Source organism: Ochotona curzoniae, unplaced genomic scaffold (assembly GCF_017591425.1).
Source record: "Ochotona curzoniae isolate NIBS_2020 unplaced genomic scaffold, NIBS_Ocur_1.0 scaffold_4683, whole genome shotgun sequence".
Taxonomy (NCBI): domain Eukaryota; kingdom Metazoa; phylum Chordata; class Mammalia; order Lagomorpha; family Ochotonidae; genus Ochotona; species Ochotona curzoniae.
This window is the reverse complement of record NW_024467121.1, coordinates 8,880,954-8,901,555: the sequence shown is the minus strand read 5'-3', so window position 1 is coordinate 8,901,555 and position 20,602 is coordinate 8,880,954. Positions and strand designations below refer to the sequence as shown.

The 20,602-nt window shown below is 42.6% G+C and overlaps 1 protein-coding gene across 1 annotated transcript in view; it reads left to right on the top strand.

Moving 5' to 3' along the window:
* ADARB2 (adenosine deaminase RNA specific B2 (inactive)) overlaps window positions 1–20,602 on the top strand; it is a 183,289-nt gene that overhangs the window by 98,659 nt on the left and 64,028 nt on the right. The window contains exon 4 of the mRNA XM_040968291.1: window positions 11,699–11,813. Coding sequence (XP_040824225.1) covers window positions 11,699–11,813 — 115 coding nt within the window. The remainder of the gene's footprint in view (window positions 1–11,698; window positions 11,814–20,602) is intronic.

The window sequence follows — 20,602 nt, the reverse complement described above, 5'->3', positions numbered from 1 at the left end:
CAGGACTGGGACTGAATCACACCAAATGGGTTGTTTTTAATTGCAAAGCATTTACAGCATGAGCCCTTTAAGGAATCCACCTGAGAGGAGCTATAGTGTAACTTCAGAAGGAGGCAGGCTGCCACAAATAAGAATCTAGACACAAAGTGGTGCCATTTCTACCTCAACCACATTCTTGCTTTAAAACTTTGGCAAATATCTCTAAACCTTAGTTTCTTCATCTGTAATATGGCATTAGCAACCTCACCCCTGATTGGAATGACATGGCACTGCTGAGATGGGAGCAGAGAAGATGAGGTAGCAAACAGCCAGAGACAGTCAAAGTTCTGGGGCAGCAAGGGATGCAATGAATTAGCCATCCCAGGCCTGCCACTGTCCTCATATTTCAGCTTAGCCCTAGGAAGGTTAAAAACAAAAGCCAGCCAGGAACTACAGATTCCCCCAGTTGACTGCCCCCTCAACGCCAGACTCTGAATACAACGTCCTCACCATGGTATGTGGCCTCTCCGTCAAGGCTGCAGACCACAGCCCAGTGGTCCTGCCACTCAAAGGTTCATGCAGGACACCTACTGTGCCTCTCCAGTGCCATCAGAGCTCTATGGCAGAAGGATGACTGCTGGTTTTGTGTGCTGATGTTTCCCTGGCACTTAGCAGTGTTTCTGATAGTGAGACTTGTCCAGTAAATATTCATTGATGTAATGGATGAACTCATTGGCCCAGAATCAAGAATCCACACTCTTACCTGGTGGTCTTTTCTTGGAATTCTCATTATTACTATACAGATCCTTACTCAAGATGGACTCTTCTGCTCACTGTCCTTATCCCAAAATAGACTTTTCTGCATCTGCATTTCTTCATGATATGACTTGTCCCGGATGCACCTACTTCTCCACTTCCCACCTACTTATTATGTCATTCCTTCAAGTCCCAAAGAGATTCTGTCTTGTGGTAGCTGTTCTTGACTACCCTACTCTCAGCCTCTGCAAGGAGTAGACTCTCCTTTCTGTAAATAGCTACACAATTGCACCAAAGGCCCACTCAGAGAACTTGTCACTTAGTACATGGAGAACAGACAGAAGAGAATGGAATTCAAAATCACTGAGGCTGACATTTTGGCACAGTGGGTTAAGCCATTGCATGCAACTACAGCTTCCTGTATCAGGATACCAATTCAAATCCCAACTACTCTGCTTCTAAAGTGTCAAGGAAGGCAGCACAAGATAGTTCATGTGCTTGGGTCCTTGCCACATACATGGGAGACCAGGCTGGCATTCAAGGTCTCCTGGTTGTGCTCTGGCTCAGCCCTGGATACTGTGGCTATTTAGAAAGTATTTGTCATTCTGTCTTTCAAGTGAATAAGATAAATCTTTTAAAAATAATATTATTCTCTTGCAAAAATAATTTTTGAAGCTCACACATGTTTTTGTTACATACAGTTCCATGAACCTTTTGAAGCTTCTTATCACATGAATTTCCAAACATTTTTGCACCAAAATTAACCTTTTATTCCATGAGCCTTCTGAAGTATCCACATATCATAATCTGACAACATAATTTACTCCATCAATGAGTCACATGGATAACATGTATCATAAGCTACTTACACAAAACGTGGCTTATTCACATGTCTGTTAATAAAAACAGAAATAATGATCCCTTAGCCATGAAGCAGTTTGTGAGGATTAACTGAGAAAGACACTAAGAGCACTTAAAGAGTATCTGGCAAGCAGTGAGCTTTCAATGACATTAGCTACAATTGCTATAAATCAATGCATCTGCAACAAAAATGGTAACCACTTGTTCACAAAATGTATAAAGTATTTGGCCTGTATATGACATACATGGAAGGAAGACACTGTAACAGCTTCACCAAGAGAGGAAACAACCTCTAAGTGGCTTAGGAGTGGAGGGAGGAAAATGAAAACCAATGGCTCTAATATGTGGGAAGCCCTTTTAAAAGTTAGCATCTGAAAACAAAGCAATGCAGATTCATTTGTCTACCTTCTATGTTGTAAGCTCCAGGTACACAGAAATAGTAAGTATCTATCCTAGCACTGGAATAACTGCTGCAGACCCTCAGACACAGGCACTGAGTCAAAGGCTGTCAAAGGAAGGTACAGATGGCCCATAACACACAACGAGGACTCTCGGTCCCCCAAGTCGTACAGTACTATCTAGAATTAACATCGAATGTGATTTTTTTAAATGATGATACACCATAACTCGGGCTATATGCCCAAGATCTAACTCCAGTTCAGTGGTTTGGTGTTAAATTTGAAAGCATTTAATCCGCCGTTGTAGTCAAGTGAGCTCCTAGCAATCTCATGAACACACTCTGGGTTTTAAATTGATAAAATTAATCAGATGCAAACTTGTATTTGAGCACTTCAGCTGCTTCTGCTGTAAACCAAGTGCTAGGTAGGGACGAAAATCAAGTTATTGCAGCGTCTGATTAGTTGGATTTGCAGGAACCAAAGATGCCTGTGTATAATAAATACCAAGTGATTAAAACATTTTAAATGTCTAGTATTAAATTAGGCAAGAATGTCTTCCCATATGAATTTCAAGTTTCTGTCTGGCTTCTCACACTACATATAACCAACAACAATGTCATTTAAAGATAGAAATTCGTCTATGTAAAACTACATACAGCTGTAGCCATGTGTGTAACTTAATTAAAACCCAATCACGTAAAATGGCTGTGATGTCGTAGATGCAGTGCTGTGGAAAACGGAGGCAGGGCAAATATTTTGTTGAGAAAATAAAGAGAGAAGCCCAAAAACTCGGTTTTGCTGAATGGTTCCAGAACCACGAAGCTTTTCTCAAATCTCTTACAATGCTGCATTGAGATGATGCAAGCCCCCATAGCAAGTGTTCTTCCTTCTGATGGAAGTGAGTATGCGTGATTTCTCTTCCTTCAACTTTTAAAATAACCAAAGTCAGGATCCTAGATAAGCATAGATCAATACACAAACATTCCACAGAATTCTCCCTCAAAAACATATTTAGCGTGAGACTGGCATAAAAGATGTGTATGTGTGACCAAGGATAAAAGTCTTTCAGGCCTCTGGATGATATTCGAAGGCCAAGGAGATCATAAAACGATGCAGAGAGGACAAATGTCTGTCATGACTATGACCACCCTTTCTCATCCCACTTCTCACAGTTGGAGATTGGCTGCCAAGAATGGTGAGATCATAAGCGAGGGGAGCTATTCTTCTGGTGTGAACCATAACAAGATAGCATAGGTGCTTGACATCCAAGCCATCAGCAAGTTTCTCTATAGAAGTCATGAACAGTCATACCGGTTAAATAAAAAAAGAGATAAATATTTTAAAGCTGATTTAGATCAATTTATTTGGATCACAGAGAGAGAGAGCAAAAGATCTTCCAACTGCCGTTTCACTCTTCCAGTGCCTGCAGCAACAGGTGAGACCATGATCAGGAGTCAGACACTCCATCTGGGTCTCCCATGTGCGAGGCAGGAACACAGGTATCTGAACCATCATCTGTTGCCTCTCGGGATATGCAATAGCAGGAAGCTGGATTGAAACCAGTGTTGGGACTGGATCGCTACACTCTGACAGGGGATACAGACATCCCAAGCACTAGCTTAACCCTCTTTGCCATAATGCAATCCTCGAAGAGCTAAATCTTAAGCAGCTAATGAAAAAATAAACCTTTTTAGTTTGTTATTAAAACATTTTTTAAAAGCCTTTTCTTTTTTCTAAATGCATGCTTGTGTGCAATGTTAAGATGCTTAACGTAAGGTCAAGGACTTTTCAAAGAAAGAGGAAGACATGATAGGATAAAGAAAAGAGGGAAAAGAAAGGGGAGGGGGAGCAATAGGAAAGGTGGAGGAAAGAAAGGATGATAGGGCAGGAGATGTTGAAAATTAAGAAGGTTTCTCATGAACCCTGCAGGAAGCAGCACCAAGTCTTCCCCCAGGCCATGGCCTGCAGTGAGGACATCTACAGGGGAGAATGCTGGGGTCTTTGGTTGCTGGTCTCTGTGCACCTGTCAGGGTTCTCTGGTCATAACTGAGCCCTTGTTGAGCGAATTCTCACTTTGTCTTTCATTGAGGACAGCTTTCCCTGAGAGGAAGACAGACTCTCAGATACAGGTCCAAACACACACTTTTCCACTGGTCCAATGTGAACTGGCACACAGAAGAAAAGCTTAGCGTACTTTCTCTGTGTTTCCCACTGCACGACTGAATCCACAAAGCAACAACACGTGAAAGTATACATGCCTGGAAGGAAGTCTCCACACTGACCATTTGATGCTTAAATGATGCAGAGCAATAATGATTCCTGAGGCCTGGAGATACACTCCCCCAACACCCCTGCCATGACCCTACCTGATCACTCAGTGATCCACATACCCAAGCCTGAAGGCTCCTGGTCAAATGCAAGGTTGAAGTGGCTTAGTCTTCATTTGAAATCACTGTGCATGTCAGATCATGCACACAGATCAGTTCTTCATGATCCCCGTGCATGGAATGGTGTCAGATCAGCTGTCCACCATCTCCTTGTGGCTCCAAAAGTCAGGCCAGCCAAAAGTCAGCTCATGGTGATCACAAGCCCTCTGTGCAGTCACCATGAACCACCCTAAGTGTCAGAGCATATAAAGACCGGCTGGTTCTGGGAATTCATCCATCCTGTGTCCAATTAATTATTAGTTATTATAGGCCAGAGTCATTAATAAGCTACAAGATTATGTGGACTGTTAGCTTTTCTTTCATTTGATTTCCAGGTTGTATTAGCCTTCTTTTTTAAACATTTTATTTATTTTTATTGGAAATGTTGATTTACAGAGAGGAGACACAGAGGAAGAGCTTCAATCCACTGGTTCACTCCCCAGGTTGCTGCAACGGCTGGAACTGAGCTGCTTTGAAACCAGAAGCCAAGAGCTTCTTCCAGGTCTCCCATGTAGATGCAGGGTCACAAGGCTTTGGGCCATCCTATACTGCTTTCGCAGGCCGTAAGCAGAGTGTGGGAAGGGAAGTAAGGCACTCAGGACATGAACCAGTGCCTATACAGGATCCTGGCACTTGCAAGACAAGGATTATCCACTAGGCTATCACACTGGGCCTTTATTAGCCTTTTTATGATGGATTCCTCTCTATCACTCAGAACAAACCCTGCTATTGCTGTAACCTCTAACTCTACCTACCCCCAGATAAGGGGCTAAATATGAGTAAAACTACACAGTGCACAGGGAGTGGACAACTGGTGAACTCTCGTTCCTCCAGAATCTCTAATCTGAAAATCTGGGTTTGCTGCTCAGTAGGGAAGAGTGGAGAGAAATAAGAGGTTAAGTGATAAGAGGGGACAGAAATCAAAACACCAGAGAGCGGAATAAGTTGGAACCCACGCCTAAAGCTAGAAACACCATCCATCCTCTCTCCAATGCTCAAAGAGCAGCCCCAGTCATTTGGCGTCACCAAGACACCTAGGAAATAGGCAGTATCTTATATCAGGAAAGAATTTTGCCTGGGAACCATATCATATGTATCATCTATACCCGATTAGATGCTATTTCATGGAGACTCTGAACTTGGAACTCTACAGTTAAGGCTAGAATTATTTAAAACTTTTGATGTTGCTGGAATAAAATCAATGCACTTTGCATGTAAAAATACAGATGGGGCCAGTGTCATGGCACAGTGGCTTAAGCCACTAATTAAGATACTGACATCACATATTGGAAGCAGTTCACAGCCCAGCTGTTCCACTTCCATTCCCTCCCTGTTAATATGCTTGGAAAAGCAGAAGAAGACAGCCCAAGTACTTGGGCCCCTGCATCCATGTGGATGACCCAGATGGAGTTCCTGGCTTTTTCAGCCTGGCCCAGATCTGGATGTTGTGGATATTTGGGCAGTGAACCAGCAGATGCAAGAAATTTTCTCTCTCCATCATCCCTGTCACTCTCCCCCACACACCCTTGTGATGCCTTTCAAAGAAAAGAAAGAGAGAGAGAGAGAAAGAAAGAAAGAAAGAAAGAAAGAAAGAAAGAAAGAAAGAAAGAAAGAAAGAAAGAAAGAAAGAAAGAAAAGAAAAGAAAAAAGAAAACAGCACCCACCACTGTGGCCTAGCAGGTTAATTTGCCTCTTGGGATGCCATGTCACGTGGGTACCAGTCCATGTTCCAGCTGCTTCCTTTACAATCCAGTTCCTTGCTAAGGCCGGGGAAAGCAGTAGATGATAGTCTAAGTGTCATGACACTTGCCACCCATGTAGGAGACCTGGAAGAAGTTTCTAGCTACTGGTTTCCACCTGGCCTAGCACTGGTGATTGTAGCCACCTCAGGAGTTAATTAGTGGATGAAGAATCCCTTTCCTGGCTTTCTAAATAAATAGAAAAGTTACATATATGCAAACATATTTTATATATACATACATGTATACATATATATATTCATCCCTACACATATGCTACCAGATCTCAAAGTATGGAAGTGAGAGAAGACCTCCAAATCATGAAAGCAAGGACCATTTCTGAATGAAGATCATGTCTGGATCATTTCTGGATGAAGATCATGTCTGAGACCAGAGGCAGAGGACAAATTAGATTGAGAAGCAGCTTATGGAGACAAGAGATGTTGAGCTGTGCTCGGGGGGTGGGGGGGACAAGATTTCTTTACTCTGCAGGGAACAGTAACTGATCATCTTGAGGTGGTCTTGTTGGGACCAAGCATTCAGCAGCATGTACTGTGGCCTCATGGAGGCTGGAAGTCTGGGGCACTCCTGAGCAGCAACTTCCCCATGTTGTTGCACCCGGTGTGAAGTCAACTCTGCTAGCTAGAGTCCCTGTTACTCTTGAAGAAGATGGAACAGCAGAGTCCACCTGCAGTCCCATTGGCCTGAGCAGGCTTCATCAAGTGAAGTGAGTTGAGGAGTCCTCCATCTGTGAAAACGCTGAAATCCAAACCCAAATGTGATTGGTTCTGCTTCAGCATTTCTCAAATGACTCCACTGGGGAATGGCTGTGGCTCAGGACTAATTAGCTCATAATGGACGCAGAGCATTCTGGGATGCAAGCCTGGAGGCTATCAGGGGAGCACTAATGGGCCAAACATGACCCCAAGGACTCTGTGTGCAGGCTGGCCCTTCTCTGGATGGTGGTGCACAAGTAATCATAATTTGTTACATCAGGACTGCTTCCATCCCCACGCAGAGGGAGTCAAGTCCATGACCATTCTTAGCGAGAGAATCCTGCTTTTTTTTTAAAGCAATCTGGTCACCAGTGCAACATGGAGGGTCTGAGTTGTATCTGTGGAGTTCAAGTCACATCTCTGTGCCTGTCCTGGCTCTGAAACTTTGGTTATATTGTTTTGACATCATGTGTACCTTCCCATTAGAATTAAATGGGACAGTGAATACACAGAGCAAACCTCCACTTTTACTGTCTGGATATTTTCCCAATTCTGTGAAGCAGAGAGACCTTTAGCATTCCAAACAGAAGTTGGTATTTGTGTATTCCACGTTATTGCTCTGTGGTTTGGGGAGATCATATGTGGAAGGCCTAAGGAACCCTATCAGATACACACAAAGGAATGGAGCAATACCTCCTATGTTGGACATATCTCTTTATTCTTAGATATTTGAAAGTGGCTTTGTAAAAAGAGGGGACAGGACAGGGCATTTAGGCCAAAGGTTAAGACATCCATATTCCAAATAGGAATTTGCCACCACAACCACCTGCACTGGAGGAAGTAGCCCCTCATAATTAAGTTCAAGATATTTCTAAAAGAAAGTACTCTAAGTAGTTCTCTACTCATTCACTGAAGAGCTACAGAGCTGACTTGAAAGAAGACAAAATTCATTCATGATACACAGAAGAGAATGTACTCTTCCTTCAAGGTTCATTGGTAGGTCAGCTTCAGGCCCAGACCTTCTGGGTCTCACTAACCATACAGAGCCCATGCAGGGCCCAAGGCTGCAGAAACACCAGGGCTGGGTGTCCTGCACTCAGGGGCCAGAGCACCCTCACCCCACTTCCCACGGCTTCCCGGGGTCTTGTAGAGGGCAAGATTCATCGTTCTCCAGCTCCTAGAGCCAGGACTGTCTCATGCATTCTGCACCCCTGTACCACTTCCCTTTGGATGATGTTCAGTGGCTTTGACAAGTGGAGCTTGCAGTCCCACCTTCTACACATGGAGGCTGGTGTCAGCCCCTGCTGCTCATTTGCAAATGCTGCTCAGAAGTCAGTCTTTTCAAAACTCAAAGCATACACTCCATACCCTTGAAAGGGAGATCACTGAAGGCTAGACCGTCCTTGGTTCTCTTCCCAACCCCGGCTCTAGAGGGGGCAAAGGTAAGATCAGGTGACCTCCACTCACAGACATCCTAGTTTAAATGACTGAGGCAATTTATTGGTGTTTTTTTTTAAGATTTGCTTTTTATTTTTATTGGAAAGTCAGATATACAAAGAGGAGGAGAGACAGAGAGGAAGATCTTCTATCCATTGATTCACTCCCCAAGCAGCTGCAAAGGCCAGAGCTGAGCCAATCCAAAGCCAGTAGCCCAGAATATCTTCCAGGCCTCCCATATGGGTGTAGGGTCCCAGGGTTTTGGGCCATCCTCAACTGCTTTCCCAGGCCACAATCAGGGAGCTAGATAGGAAGTGGGGCCGGTGGGACATAAACTAGAGCCCATATGGGAGTCTGGTGTGTGCAAGGTGAGGACTTTAGCCATTAGGCTACTGTGCCAGGCCCAGACTCAGGCAACTTATTACTGATCTTCATCATCAGCATCCATCCCGGAGGTAGGGAGGACCAAGGAGGTCACAGAGGCTCTCATCTCTATAGAACATTAATCCATGATCCTGGAAGAGTGGTCAACATCTCTTCTTACTCAAATTCAGTATTGGGCTCCTCCAACACTGATAAGAATTCACCAAATTCATAGTTCTGGAGGACATGGATTCTTACAGTGTGTGGAAGAATAAACAAAAGGATATAACAGGTTCTATAATTACCCCAAAAGACACACCTGATACTGTGACAATCACCAGTCACCATATCTGAAACAGGGATCTTTATTTTTTTTAAGTCCTTATTTATTTTGAAATCAGAGTTACATAGAGAGAGGAGACAGAGGGAAAATGTGGGAGAGAGAGAGAGAAAGAAATATTTTTTCTGCTAGTTCATTCCCAAGGTAGCCACACCAGCCAATGCTGGATTCAGAAGCTACTTCCAGGTTTGTAATATGAATGGGAATAGCCCAAGTGCTTGGACCATCTTCTCTTCATCTCTCCCCATCAGTGGGGAGCTGGATCAAAGGTGGAATACCCAGAGCTTCCAGGAACCAGGAAAAGCAGGAAGGATCCTTCCCTAAGGCCTTCAGGAGGAGCAAAGCTCTGCCACTTAGAGATTTTATTTTATTATATTGTATTTTAGGCAAAGTTAGAGATAAGGAGATAGAATCTTCCATGCACTTGTTCACTCCCACAGTGGTCATGATGGCCAGAGCTGAGTTGATCAAAGTCAGGAGCCAGGAGCTTTGTCCAGGACTTCCACATGGGTACATTGTCCCAAGGACTTGGGACGTCCTCCACTGCTTTCCCAGGCCATTAGTAGGGAGCTGTAACAGAAGCAGAGCAACCAGGACACAAATCAGTGCCCATATCAGATGCTAGCACTACAGTCAGAGGATTAGCTTGCTATGTCACTGCCCCACAGAGCTGTTGCTTTAAGGTCCTCAGTTATGGTTACGTTTTTTTCCAGCAGTTCCAGGAAATAATTCAACTGTCTAGAGACATGGGTTATCTCCTGGGAATGTCAATTTCCAGGACATAAGGTGAGAGGACAGCCTCAAGAAGCAGCCCCCCACCCAGCACCCCAGAATTCATCTATAAGATTCTGTGACTCTGTCATATCCACGGAGGTGGCAATGTTACACCAAGCAACCTGGCTTCAATGCTAGGATGTGGGGGGATCCCCTCCCACCCCCTCCTATCCCCTGGTACACAACAGCCCCTAAAAATATGCTGCCTATCATCTGCCTCCATCATTACACCCACACAAGGGAATTCCAGCATAATACCTAACCTTTATGAAGTCTCCACATTAGTTCAGTATGAGGCTTTAAAAGTAACAATAGTCCGTAACAGCTACAGGACCACCAATCTGAGGCAGTGTTCACACAAGCAGTGTCGGGTCCTCTCGTCTACCACTTCTTTATAGGGGAAAAAAAAATACCAGAGTGAAGGCATTGAGTTGGTGTTGAGGCACGATTTTTATTTCCAGGAAGCAGGCTGATTTTTCACATGAACATGTTTTATTGCCTAGACATTACTTTTCTAAATCTTCCTATTTGTCATTCTTATCTTTATTTATCTGACACCTGTCTATATCAGAAGCAATGCCTGCATGCTATCATAACATTTCTGCTAGAAACATGAAAATCCAGTCCGTCAAAACAAATGCATTTGTTTTCCCACCTTATGGATAAATTAGTGGTTTGATTTTGCTACGTGAAGATTTGTTCAATGCCTGCAGTGACTGGGGAAAAACTATAATAATGATGATGAGAGAAACAGTTACAGGCATCATTTACAAACAGTTACCAAGTGTGAGGTGCTGTGTTAAGCATGCGAGATGCCTGAGTGCATTTAATTCTCACAAAAATACCATCAGATGGAAATGAAAAGGATTACAAATTAGGAAATGGGTCTCAGTGGTTTGGATTGACCCGCCCAAGCTTATCAGTAGCAGTCTTGGGTTGCCAGCCAGGTTTTCCTCTTCCAAGGTCTGTGATAGCCACAACACCCAAGCTTTCCCAGTGAGAAACCACAGGGCTGCATATTCGGGATAAGACAAAGCTTCAGGCATGGCACTAAAGAAGCTGGAGGAAGCATTGTCACAAAGCCCCACTCTGGACCACGTCTGCCTTGTGATGGTGAATGTGCTGCTTTTCTAGGACTGCTAAGATGTTTCTGTGGCCCAGGTGGTTGGAGGGGGAGTAACATGACATGGGTGTGTGTCTGTGTGCACACATGCTTGCATGGTGTGCCTGTGTGGTTCTTATGCATGTGCGTGTGAACATGCTTGCAGGTATACACACGTGTGTGTGCACACATGACACTGGTTGTACCTGTGTGTGCACCATGTATGAAACTGTGCACACGAATGTATCTACTTACATATGTGTGTCTGGGATGGTTCGTGCACCAAACAACGAGAGCAGAGGTTGTAGAGTGAGCCAGGGCCTGAGCTGTTTCCTAGGACAAATTCACTCTGGGAGGCAGAACAGAGGTTGTAGAGTGAGCCAGGGCCTGAGCTGTGTCCTAGGACAAATTCACTCTGGGAGGCAGAACAAGTGGTGGATAGTTGTCCAGCATGTACACAGTCCTTCTGCCTCCTCTCAGGATACATCCAGACAAGTTCCTCTCAGAAGATTCTTCCAAACCTGCTTTTCCTAGTGCTGGGGAAGCGGGGAAAGTGAACACCATTTTCACAGAAGTGCGCTGCTCAGACCTGGACTGGGCCTTTGTGGAGGGTGATCAAATTGACATAAAACTAAACTGTCCCGATGCCATGATATGGGTGGTCCAAGTGGTGGCATAAGCTGTTCTGTGACAAGCACCTCCAAACAACCAGGTCTAGATGTGAGGAGGGTAGGGCCAATGAGCCAGCCGTCCCCCACCCCTGCTTCTGCTCAGCCAGTCAAAGAGGCCCGTGCTCGTGTCTTTCAGGATTTTGCTGACTCGGTATCCCAGCTGGTAACGCAGAAGTTCCGCGAGCTGACAGTGGGCCTGACATCGGTGCACGGCCGCCACAAAGCTCTAGCAGGAATCGTCATGACCAAAGGTAACTAACTACCTCTTCCTCCTCTGGGAAATGCCGTACCCGAAATACGGAAAGTTGGTGTTCACCTGATCCCAAGAGCTAACAGTTCTCCCTTCCACTCAAAGGCATGACGAATATAGCATGCACAAAGCCCAGTGACGCAGATACTTACCAGGAGAAAGTAGTTGGCAATGGAGGCATATCAGAGCTAATAAAATCCGCCTCTGCAAAGAACTGGAAAGGGCCAAGCCAGTGTCTCCCCTATAAGGCATTCCCCATTGTCATGACCCCAAAAGAATGCACTACACCACCATTTCTAAACGCTGGACAGGTTGCTGACTCTGTACCATTGGGCTGATGCGCAGAGATATGCGCTCCTTCCACCGCACTCTCAATGAGCCGAGGACTAGAACTCCGCTGCTGAGCAAGTGCGCCCCCACAGTGCTGGTTCCAGGCAGCTTAGATAATTACCTTGGTCTGTATAAGAGGGAAGAAGAGAGGTATGGAGCGAGGGAGGGAGGGAAGGAAGGCACAAGACTTGTTCTTCCTTATTGTATAGTAAGCTTAATCTTCTTGTGAGGTGATCTTGCCATAGTTCAGATCTGTTCCCTTGTGAGGTCTTTTGATTTTAGTTAAGTCCAGAAGAAAGAAGCAAATGTATTTGTTCACTCCATCCTGTTGAGCCAGAAACATGGGTAGCATTACTGAGTCAAGGAGTCAAAACACAGTTTTAATAAAAAAGTCTAACGCTTCCATGAGAAAGTGATTCATAGAGCAGCTGTTGATAATGATGGCTTTTGTGTGTTATGCAATCATGTAATCTTGACAGCATTTGCACATACACTGATCAAGTTGATTGACACAATCCTGAGGATTGGGAAAGATAATGATTTTTATTGTCATAACTGCAAGCATTGAGACCGAGAGACTAAATGCTTTTCCTACTCCTGAGGGCAGGAGCAAGGACAAACTAAAGCATGGAATCATTTAGTCTTCCTCAAAGGGTCCAGGTTTCATTTAGACACAAGTGTCAAAAGTCAGATGGTGAAGATGCATAACCTCTTTTGCAAAATTATTTTTCTAAGCTGATGAAATAAAGAACCAGGAGAATAAAATTCCTCTGGTGTGTTTTTTTCAGAACCGTGCTTTGCTAATGTGACTTGCAAAACATAATCAGACACTAAGATTGTTAGAAATTTTCTTGCCCATTTACACTAACATTGTACAGGTGCAATTGTAGGGGCTTCTCACAGCCCCCCAGAAAATGCATATCTCCTGAAAATACCCTGGTAAAGTCAAACTTCATAAAAACAGTCCAAAATAAATAAGTCCAAAATGTTAAACCACCCACCTTCCCCATCTCAGGAGAAATGGGCACAGGCATCTTATTGTGAGAACTAGGAAAATGCTAATTAATTCAACAAAGGAACATTAGTAAGTCTTTTCAAGTTTTGAAATGTAGAATACATTTCTGTTGCATACATTTGCTCTGAACCTAGAGAGAACATGAGGTAAAGAAACATGTTTTTACATTTTCCACACCATGCTTCTGGCTTGAATAAAGAATCATGCTATTGTGCTGTGTCAGATAGTCAGTCTTTAACCAGTGTTTTCCTATTTGGACTTGATAAATCATGGCTGTTGAAAGAGTTGCAACTTCTTACATCCTACGAAGAACATGCACATAAATTCATCTTCACAAGGCCTTATTGTAGAATACAGAGTGTTTATTCCTCAAAGATTGCAAAACCTCTTTCTTCCCATTTCCTCTCCCTGAATCACTAACAATCTCCTTGATCTTAGAATGAAAAACAGAGTCCTTCGCTTTGTATTCATTCAGGCATGAGAAAGATAAGCTGAAATAAAAGACTAGACAAAAAAAAAAAATGTTTAAACTGAAACCACATGCTATGATGAAAGTGGTAAATTATCATATGAATTTCAAGGAATTGGTCTTAATAATTGTTAGTGGATACAGAGAAATAGGAAAGTGAGGATATTCCACCATGGATTTATTCAGATGCATTGAGATTCACCAAAGTTTGCGTCTCAATATAATAAGAAGTCTTGATGCACCATTGATTTTACATCTTTGGTTTAAACTGTTAAATTTAGACTACAATGTAAAGAACAGATTTTACTACATCTATAATTGACCCTAGTGTATCAGGAATGCCGACACATTTACACTAACTGTGGCTCCTTGAAAAGAAAAAAAAACAGAATAGCAGTCAGTGACTGGACGCTTGTCCCACCCACCCCACTTACACGTGGCTCGTTTAGAAGTAGTTCAGCACAGAACAAGTCAGAGGTGTCCGGAGGAATCCTCAAAGCCACAGGCCAAATCTTCACAACACACCTTCGTGCAGTAAAGACATGCATGAGAGAAAATGCGTTTTTAAAGGGGCAAAAAAGGCAACGTTTGCTGCACTCTTTGAACAACAGAAACTCTAATCAAAATTGTCCCAAGACATCTGCATTTTTGTGTTCCTTATGTCACAACCAAATATTCCATTTTAATTGCAATTTGACTGCATAAAAAGGCTTCACTGAGGAGAGAAGAATCCAACACAAGGCAAAAAACAAAACTCATCATTAAACCAGCGTTTTAAACTAGGCTTTTATTAATTTTTTTAAAAAATAGATACATGCCCAGCCCAGTACCAGTGGCTGAAGTCCTCACCTTGCACACACCAGGATCCCACATGGTCGCCGACTCTTGTCCCAGCCATCCTGCTTCCCACACAGCTCCCTGCCTGTGGCCTGGGAAAGCAATCTAGGACAGCCCAAAGCCTTGGGACCCTGCACCCACATGGGAGACCCAGAAGAAGCTCCTGGCTCCTAGCTGTAGATCAGCTCAGCCTTAACCATTGGAGTCACTTGGGTAGTGAATCAGCAAATGGAAAATTCTATTCCTTCCTGTCTCTCCTTCTTCTGTTATCTGACTTCCCAATAAAAATAAATAAATCTTCAAAAATACAGACACATAAAACTAAATTTTTGGTGAATGAATTAAAGAAAAGACAGTACCATCTAGTGTTTACCTATGCACCAGGCAATGCTGTTGGGTGTTTAAATCTTATCTTCTTCACTGAACTGCTCCCAAGTTCAATCCTAACCATGAACATCAGTTTCTATGCTCTAGTTAAGGAAATGAAAGAAAAATAGAAAAAAAAGACACAGGAGAAGAGGTAACAGATGGTGAAGGAAGAGAAGAGGTTAAAGAATACGAAGGAGGAAGAATGAGAGGCAGAGAAAAAAAAGAGATAAATGAAAGAATTAAAGCAGCGGTAGAGAAGAAATTTCAGAAAATCACCAGGCATTATCAGTCAGCAGTCAAGAAGAGTGAATTATCATTGACTATCACCATGTGTGGCTGAAGATACAATTAAAAATATTCTGAAGGATTTGGGCTCATTAGAGAATGCATTCAATTCTGGGCAAAGTGTAACCCTTTGAACTACTTGTGGGCTTTTAAAGATGTGCACTTGGGGTCATCGTTTACATTCCTTTGTTATCTGGTTGACCCCATATTTAAATTTTCAGGATGTTTTCCATCTGCATATGTGATGTTGAAAGCATTGTTCTGTGGGAAATATCAGAGGAACAAATGGTGCTATGATAGACACCTCTGTATTGGAAAATGTGTGGGTATTTCACACCAAGAAAATGCAGGGTCTCACGGTTTAATAAGCAAACCACATCGGCTTCTTGTCCAAAGTCTTATCCAAAGCTGCAACTTTCCTCTCTCCTCTGCATGTCTGTTTGCTGGCACACTTCACTACTTATAGCTGCATTGGTATATCCTGTCTCCTGCTGCTATGCTGAGTTTTTGAGTCCTCCTTGATTAACAGCTCTGGAGACAGTATCTATATTTTTTTAAAGATTTATATTTATTTTTATTGCAAAGTCAGATATACAGAGAGGAGGACAGAGAGGAAGATCTTCTGTCCGATGATTCAATCCCAAGTGACCGCAAGGGCCAGTGCTGCACCTATCCGAAGCCAGGAGCCAGGAACCTCCTCCAGGTCTCCATGAGGGTGCAAGGTCCCAATGTTTTGGGCCATCCTTGACTGCTTTCCCAGGTTACAAGCAGGGAACTGAATCGAAAGTGGAGCCGCCAGGATTAGAACCGGCCCCCATATGGGATCCTGGCGCATTCAAGGCAAGGACTTTAGTCACTAGGCCACCACACCAGGCCCAGACAGTATCTATACAGTTAGAAAAGAGAATTTTCACTGGTTTGATGACTGAGGGTTAGAATGCAAAGGGCCATAGTCTCCAGGTTGGGAAGGAAATAAGGCTCAGAGACAGAGGAGGGCTAAACTCAAGGACTGTGCAAATCGGGTCTTTCCATGATGTAACCAAGAAGCTTCAGCTTTGGTACATCCTGGTGATGACCAGCTGAAAGGGTGAGCCAGTAGTTGGTAAAGTCAGAAAGGAAACAAAGGGAGACAGAGAAATTGAATCACAATGGTAGGCTGGTGTAATGCCCATGCCGTGCTAAGCTAGTGAGCACCAATATCATTGGACCAAAAGCAAGGAAGAATATTGTAAACTGACCAATCAGTGTGGGCCAAAAGCAGTAGAAAGTACACAGGATGGGCAGAAGAATTCTTAGGATCTGAATGAGAATTCTCCTTTGAATCGCTTCAAATATGAATCCCTATCTACCTTCTTAAAAATACAGAACACAAGTTGAAAACAAAAATGAGAATATCAAGTAGTAACTTACAGATGAAGAAAGCACTGTCACTTAAAATATTTTGTCCATGAATTATTTATGAGCTCTGGCTTTGCACTCTCATTATTTCTGGTTTTAGCGCCTATAAGGAGACCTTGTCGGGTTATCATCAGAGAAAGAAAGAAAAAGACTGCTCAACGATCAGACCAGGTGTTTCATATTTGTGCCTTTGACATAAAAGAATGAGTTACTAATGGGGCAAAGAGCATGCTCAGCCCAATCCAGTGGGGAGATAAATAGATTTTTCAATCTATTAATTGCAAAGCAGATTCATTGTCATTCCACTTCTTTCTTGGGGGCAGGAAGCAGGTCGTCAATAAACTCACTAAATGTAAAATTACCATATTCAGATTCAGTGAAATTTTTCACCATGTTGATGTTTGAGGATACAGCTAAGAACCTCTTAAGCTAGTCTGCCACCTATGTCTTTTAACCTGTGCCTTATGCTACCTTGAATTCACCTCTTTTTAAAGCTGTATCAATTAGGAACATGCCTGACTGCAGGAAATGAGATTACTGATTGGCAAGGTTTTAAATCCCTGTTTATCAGTTTCACATAACCAGCAGGCTGAACAGGACAGTGTCAAGCTCAGATTGGGCTGAATTCAGACATTTGATGGTGTAAGGGTCTGCAAGCCCCTCCCTAGATTTTCCCCTATCTGTACCAAGACAAAAGTAGGTTCTGCCCCAGCACTCTTCAGAGCAGAAAAGATGACACCTCCTCCTGACTCACTGAGCTGCAAATGGGAATTGGAAAAGGAGAATTGTTCCTTTTCAGTCCCTTGAGCAGAACCGAATGACAAAGAAGGTGGCCAAGCGTTCAATAAACCGAATAATTGAGCTTATGTCAAACAGTAGCTGCTCGCATCATCTAAAGCTCCAAATTGCTGCTAGTGATGGAGTTAGACTGTTAAATAATAACTGGAGAGCTCCAAGTTATGATGAGAAGAACATAAACAGGACTACAGTGGCAGAAAATACTTCACTAGAAAAACCAAGTTAGTTTGATAGGGATAAATGTGTCAGCTGCATTGTTGCCATGTGGACAAAGACAAAGCTCAATGACTGGAACATTGTAATCAATGTTTCCTTGCCTGGATGCTACCTCATTCAGATCCCACCTCGCCCTGCTCTCAGGTGTTGGACTGCAACAAATCACAGACTCCCACCTGAAATGCGGGACATATCCACTCAAGTCTCACCAGTGTCACGCTTACTGATGAGCTGTCCAGCCTCCTGCTGGATACCCTGAGAAGAGCTGCCAGCTCTCCTAAGTTTCCTCCACACACTCACTTCTAACCTCATGTCCTGCCCATCAAGTTTGAAGGACACAGAACTTGCTGGCCAACTGATGTCTCCGTCTCAGCCCTACCTAATGACTGACCCTCTTGAGGTTGTTTTGGGTGGTCTTCAGTGCCCAAGGCAACCCCACAATGCTAGCATTGTTTATGGGCTTTCCTTGGTGCCCATCTCCATGCTATATATATCAGGTAGGTGAGCATCATGTATAATCTGCATGCAGACCCAGCCCTCAAAGCATCTGAGGCAGCAGACCCTATGGCTAAAGAAAACAAGCCTCAAAACATGACATCCTGGACCATTTTCAAGTCTCATTTTCAGGTTTCACATGAATTAGTACCTGCAGAATAAAACAAGCATTCACTTTTCTTTCTTTTTAATTATTGTCATGATACAGTTCCATAGGCTCAAGAATCCCCCCTTCCTGCTTTCCTTTCCCTCCCCCTCCACTGTTTTCCCTTATATTATTACGACAGTATAGTCCTTCAAAAACAAGTCCATCACTCTCCTATTTAAGTGTATCATGACATTATAGGCACAGACATTGATAGAGAGTCCAGCATCCTATTGTCAGGATGTACTTAACAGATGCAGCAGGGGTTCGTCTTTTGTTCAGTACAGATGCACACTGCACTGTATCTTCACTTCTCAGCATGCTGGTCTCCCTTATTCAGTTCCTCTAGAAGAAGACATGCTTACACATGTTTACCTCTGTATCTATTGGTCTTGTATTTTGCATGAAGGTTACCTTACATCAGAGAGAACATGAGATGTTTGTCCTTTGGGGATTGGTTTACTTCACTCAGCATAATATTCTCTAGTTAGGATAATTTTTCTAATAAATGGCAGAAATTCATTACCTTTAAAGGCTAAGTAATATTTCATAGAGTAAATATATCATAGTTTCTTCATTTTTTTGACAGGCATCTGGGGTGTTTCTATGTCTCTGCTACTGTATATTGTGCTACTATAAATATAGGATTACAGGTCACTTTCTCATATGCAGATTACATTTCCTTCGGATATGGGACTGGGAAGGCAGTGGAGGATGTCTTAGGTCCTTGGGCCACTGCACTTAATGTGGGAGACCCAGAAGAAGCTCCTGGCTTTGGATCAGCTCCACTTTCACTATTGTGGCCATTAGGGAGTGAACCAGTGGATGGAAACGATTCTCTTTCTCTCTCTCTCTCTCTCTCTCTCTCTCTCTCTCTCTCTCTCTGCCTCTCTCTCTCTCTCTCTGGAGCTTTACCTTCAAATGAAAAAATTAACTTTAAAAAGAGTTATCAGAATAGTAGGGCTGCCTCTCTCTAATTACCATGGTTACTACCACACTAGCTGGTCCTCAAATCAGTTGACAAGGTAAGCAATCCAAAAGGAGAAGCTGACCATACCCTCTTTGAGAGCATTTTTTCCAGAAAATGAGTGTATGATTAGTGTACTAGACTTATTCTTGAATATGTAATGAGCAAATGACTAGATGCTTAGAAAAGAGGATGAAAATAGATAAAAACACAATTTTGAAACAGTATGGTGAGTACATATCAAATGTTATTAGACAAATATCCCAAAATGATGGTATGATTTCCTTTTAAGGTATCCTTGAACAAGCACTGTCTTTCAGCTACTCCAAACAAGCCCTCCTATTCGAACACAAAAAAATATGGTTTGTAGGCAAATCAATAAAGTGACAGCATGCAGTTTTTAATGTCATTCTAGATGGACAAAAAAAGTGTGTTGCAGATGGAGAAACAAATATGATTGTGAAATAATAATAATAGCTTGAAATACATCTCAAGCACATTTTTAAAACTTTGTTTTTTGTCTAATCCTAGCCAATTTTTTTCCAGGTAAGATAATTGAGTATAAATTCACTTCTCCAAAGTTTCGAGAAGTAGCAGAAACAGGGTTGACTGTAACTTGAAGCTTGTTAGATCCTATCAGTGCCTTATTTGATATTGTTTGCAAATGCTTTATAACTCAGAGAGAAATGTACAAAGCTTTGACACATGACTTATTTTTCCTCTTAAAATCAATGCTTTTGCAATATTTAGAGAGTAAAGCCCAGGGGATATTAGTGTCTTCCGATTCCTGAAGACAGCAGTAAATCAAGACCTTGGCAGAAGAAAAATTTCTGCTGTCAAAAGAAAACTGGTTTTCTTTCTGTCTTGGTCCAGTCATGCTCCTAACGAACCAGACATGCCCGCGGCAGGCATTGTTAAATGTACCTGATTTCTAACAAATTAAAGAAAATGTAGAGAATGGAAGAATATGGCTTCAGAAGAAAAAAGAATTGGCTTGCAGGAAAAGCATTGAAAGTAAAATCTAGACTTTAATCAAACAATGACTACAGGTGGGATTGTAGACAAATCATGATATTCTCTGAAGATACTTGAAGAATGCAAACTATAATGAGGCTGGAATTTTTAAAGCTAAAGCCTGTGTAAAGGAAGGAGATTGTGCAGCATTGGGATGAATATTGGGGATGGCTGTCTAATGCTAAGAGCTAATAAATTGTGGAAGAGTCTTCCTCAAGGGAAGTTGTGGAAATCCTATTAGTTGAGTGGACAAGTAATTAAATTCAGTGGACATGGTGCTAGAAAATAGAGTCACAATTAATTATACCTCACAACCCTTAAGGCACACTACGTACGTGCTACACATATTTCTTCTCTAACTTCTGTAATTCTGACATTTATTTCTCTTATGTTAGTGCAGTTTACATTTAACTGTATTCTTTAAAAGTGTGATAATTATTTTCCTACAAAAT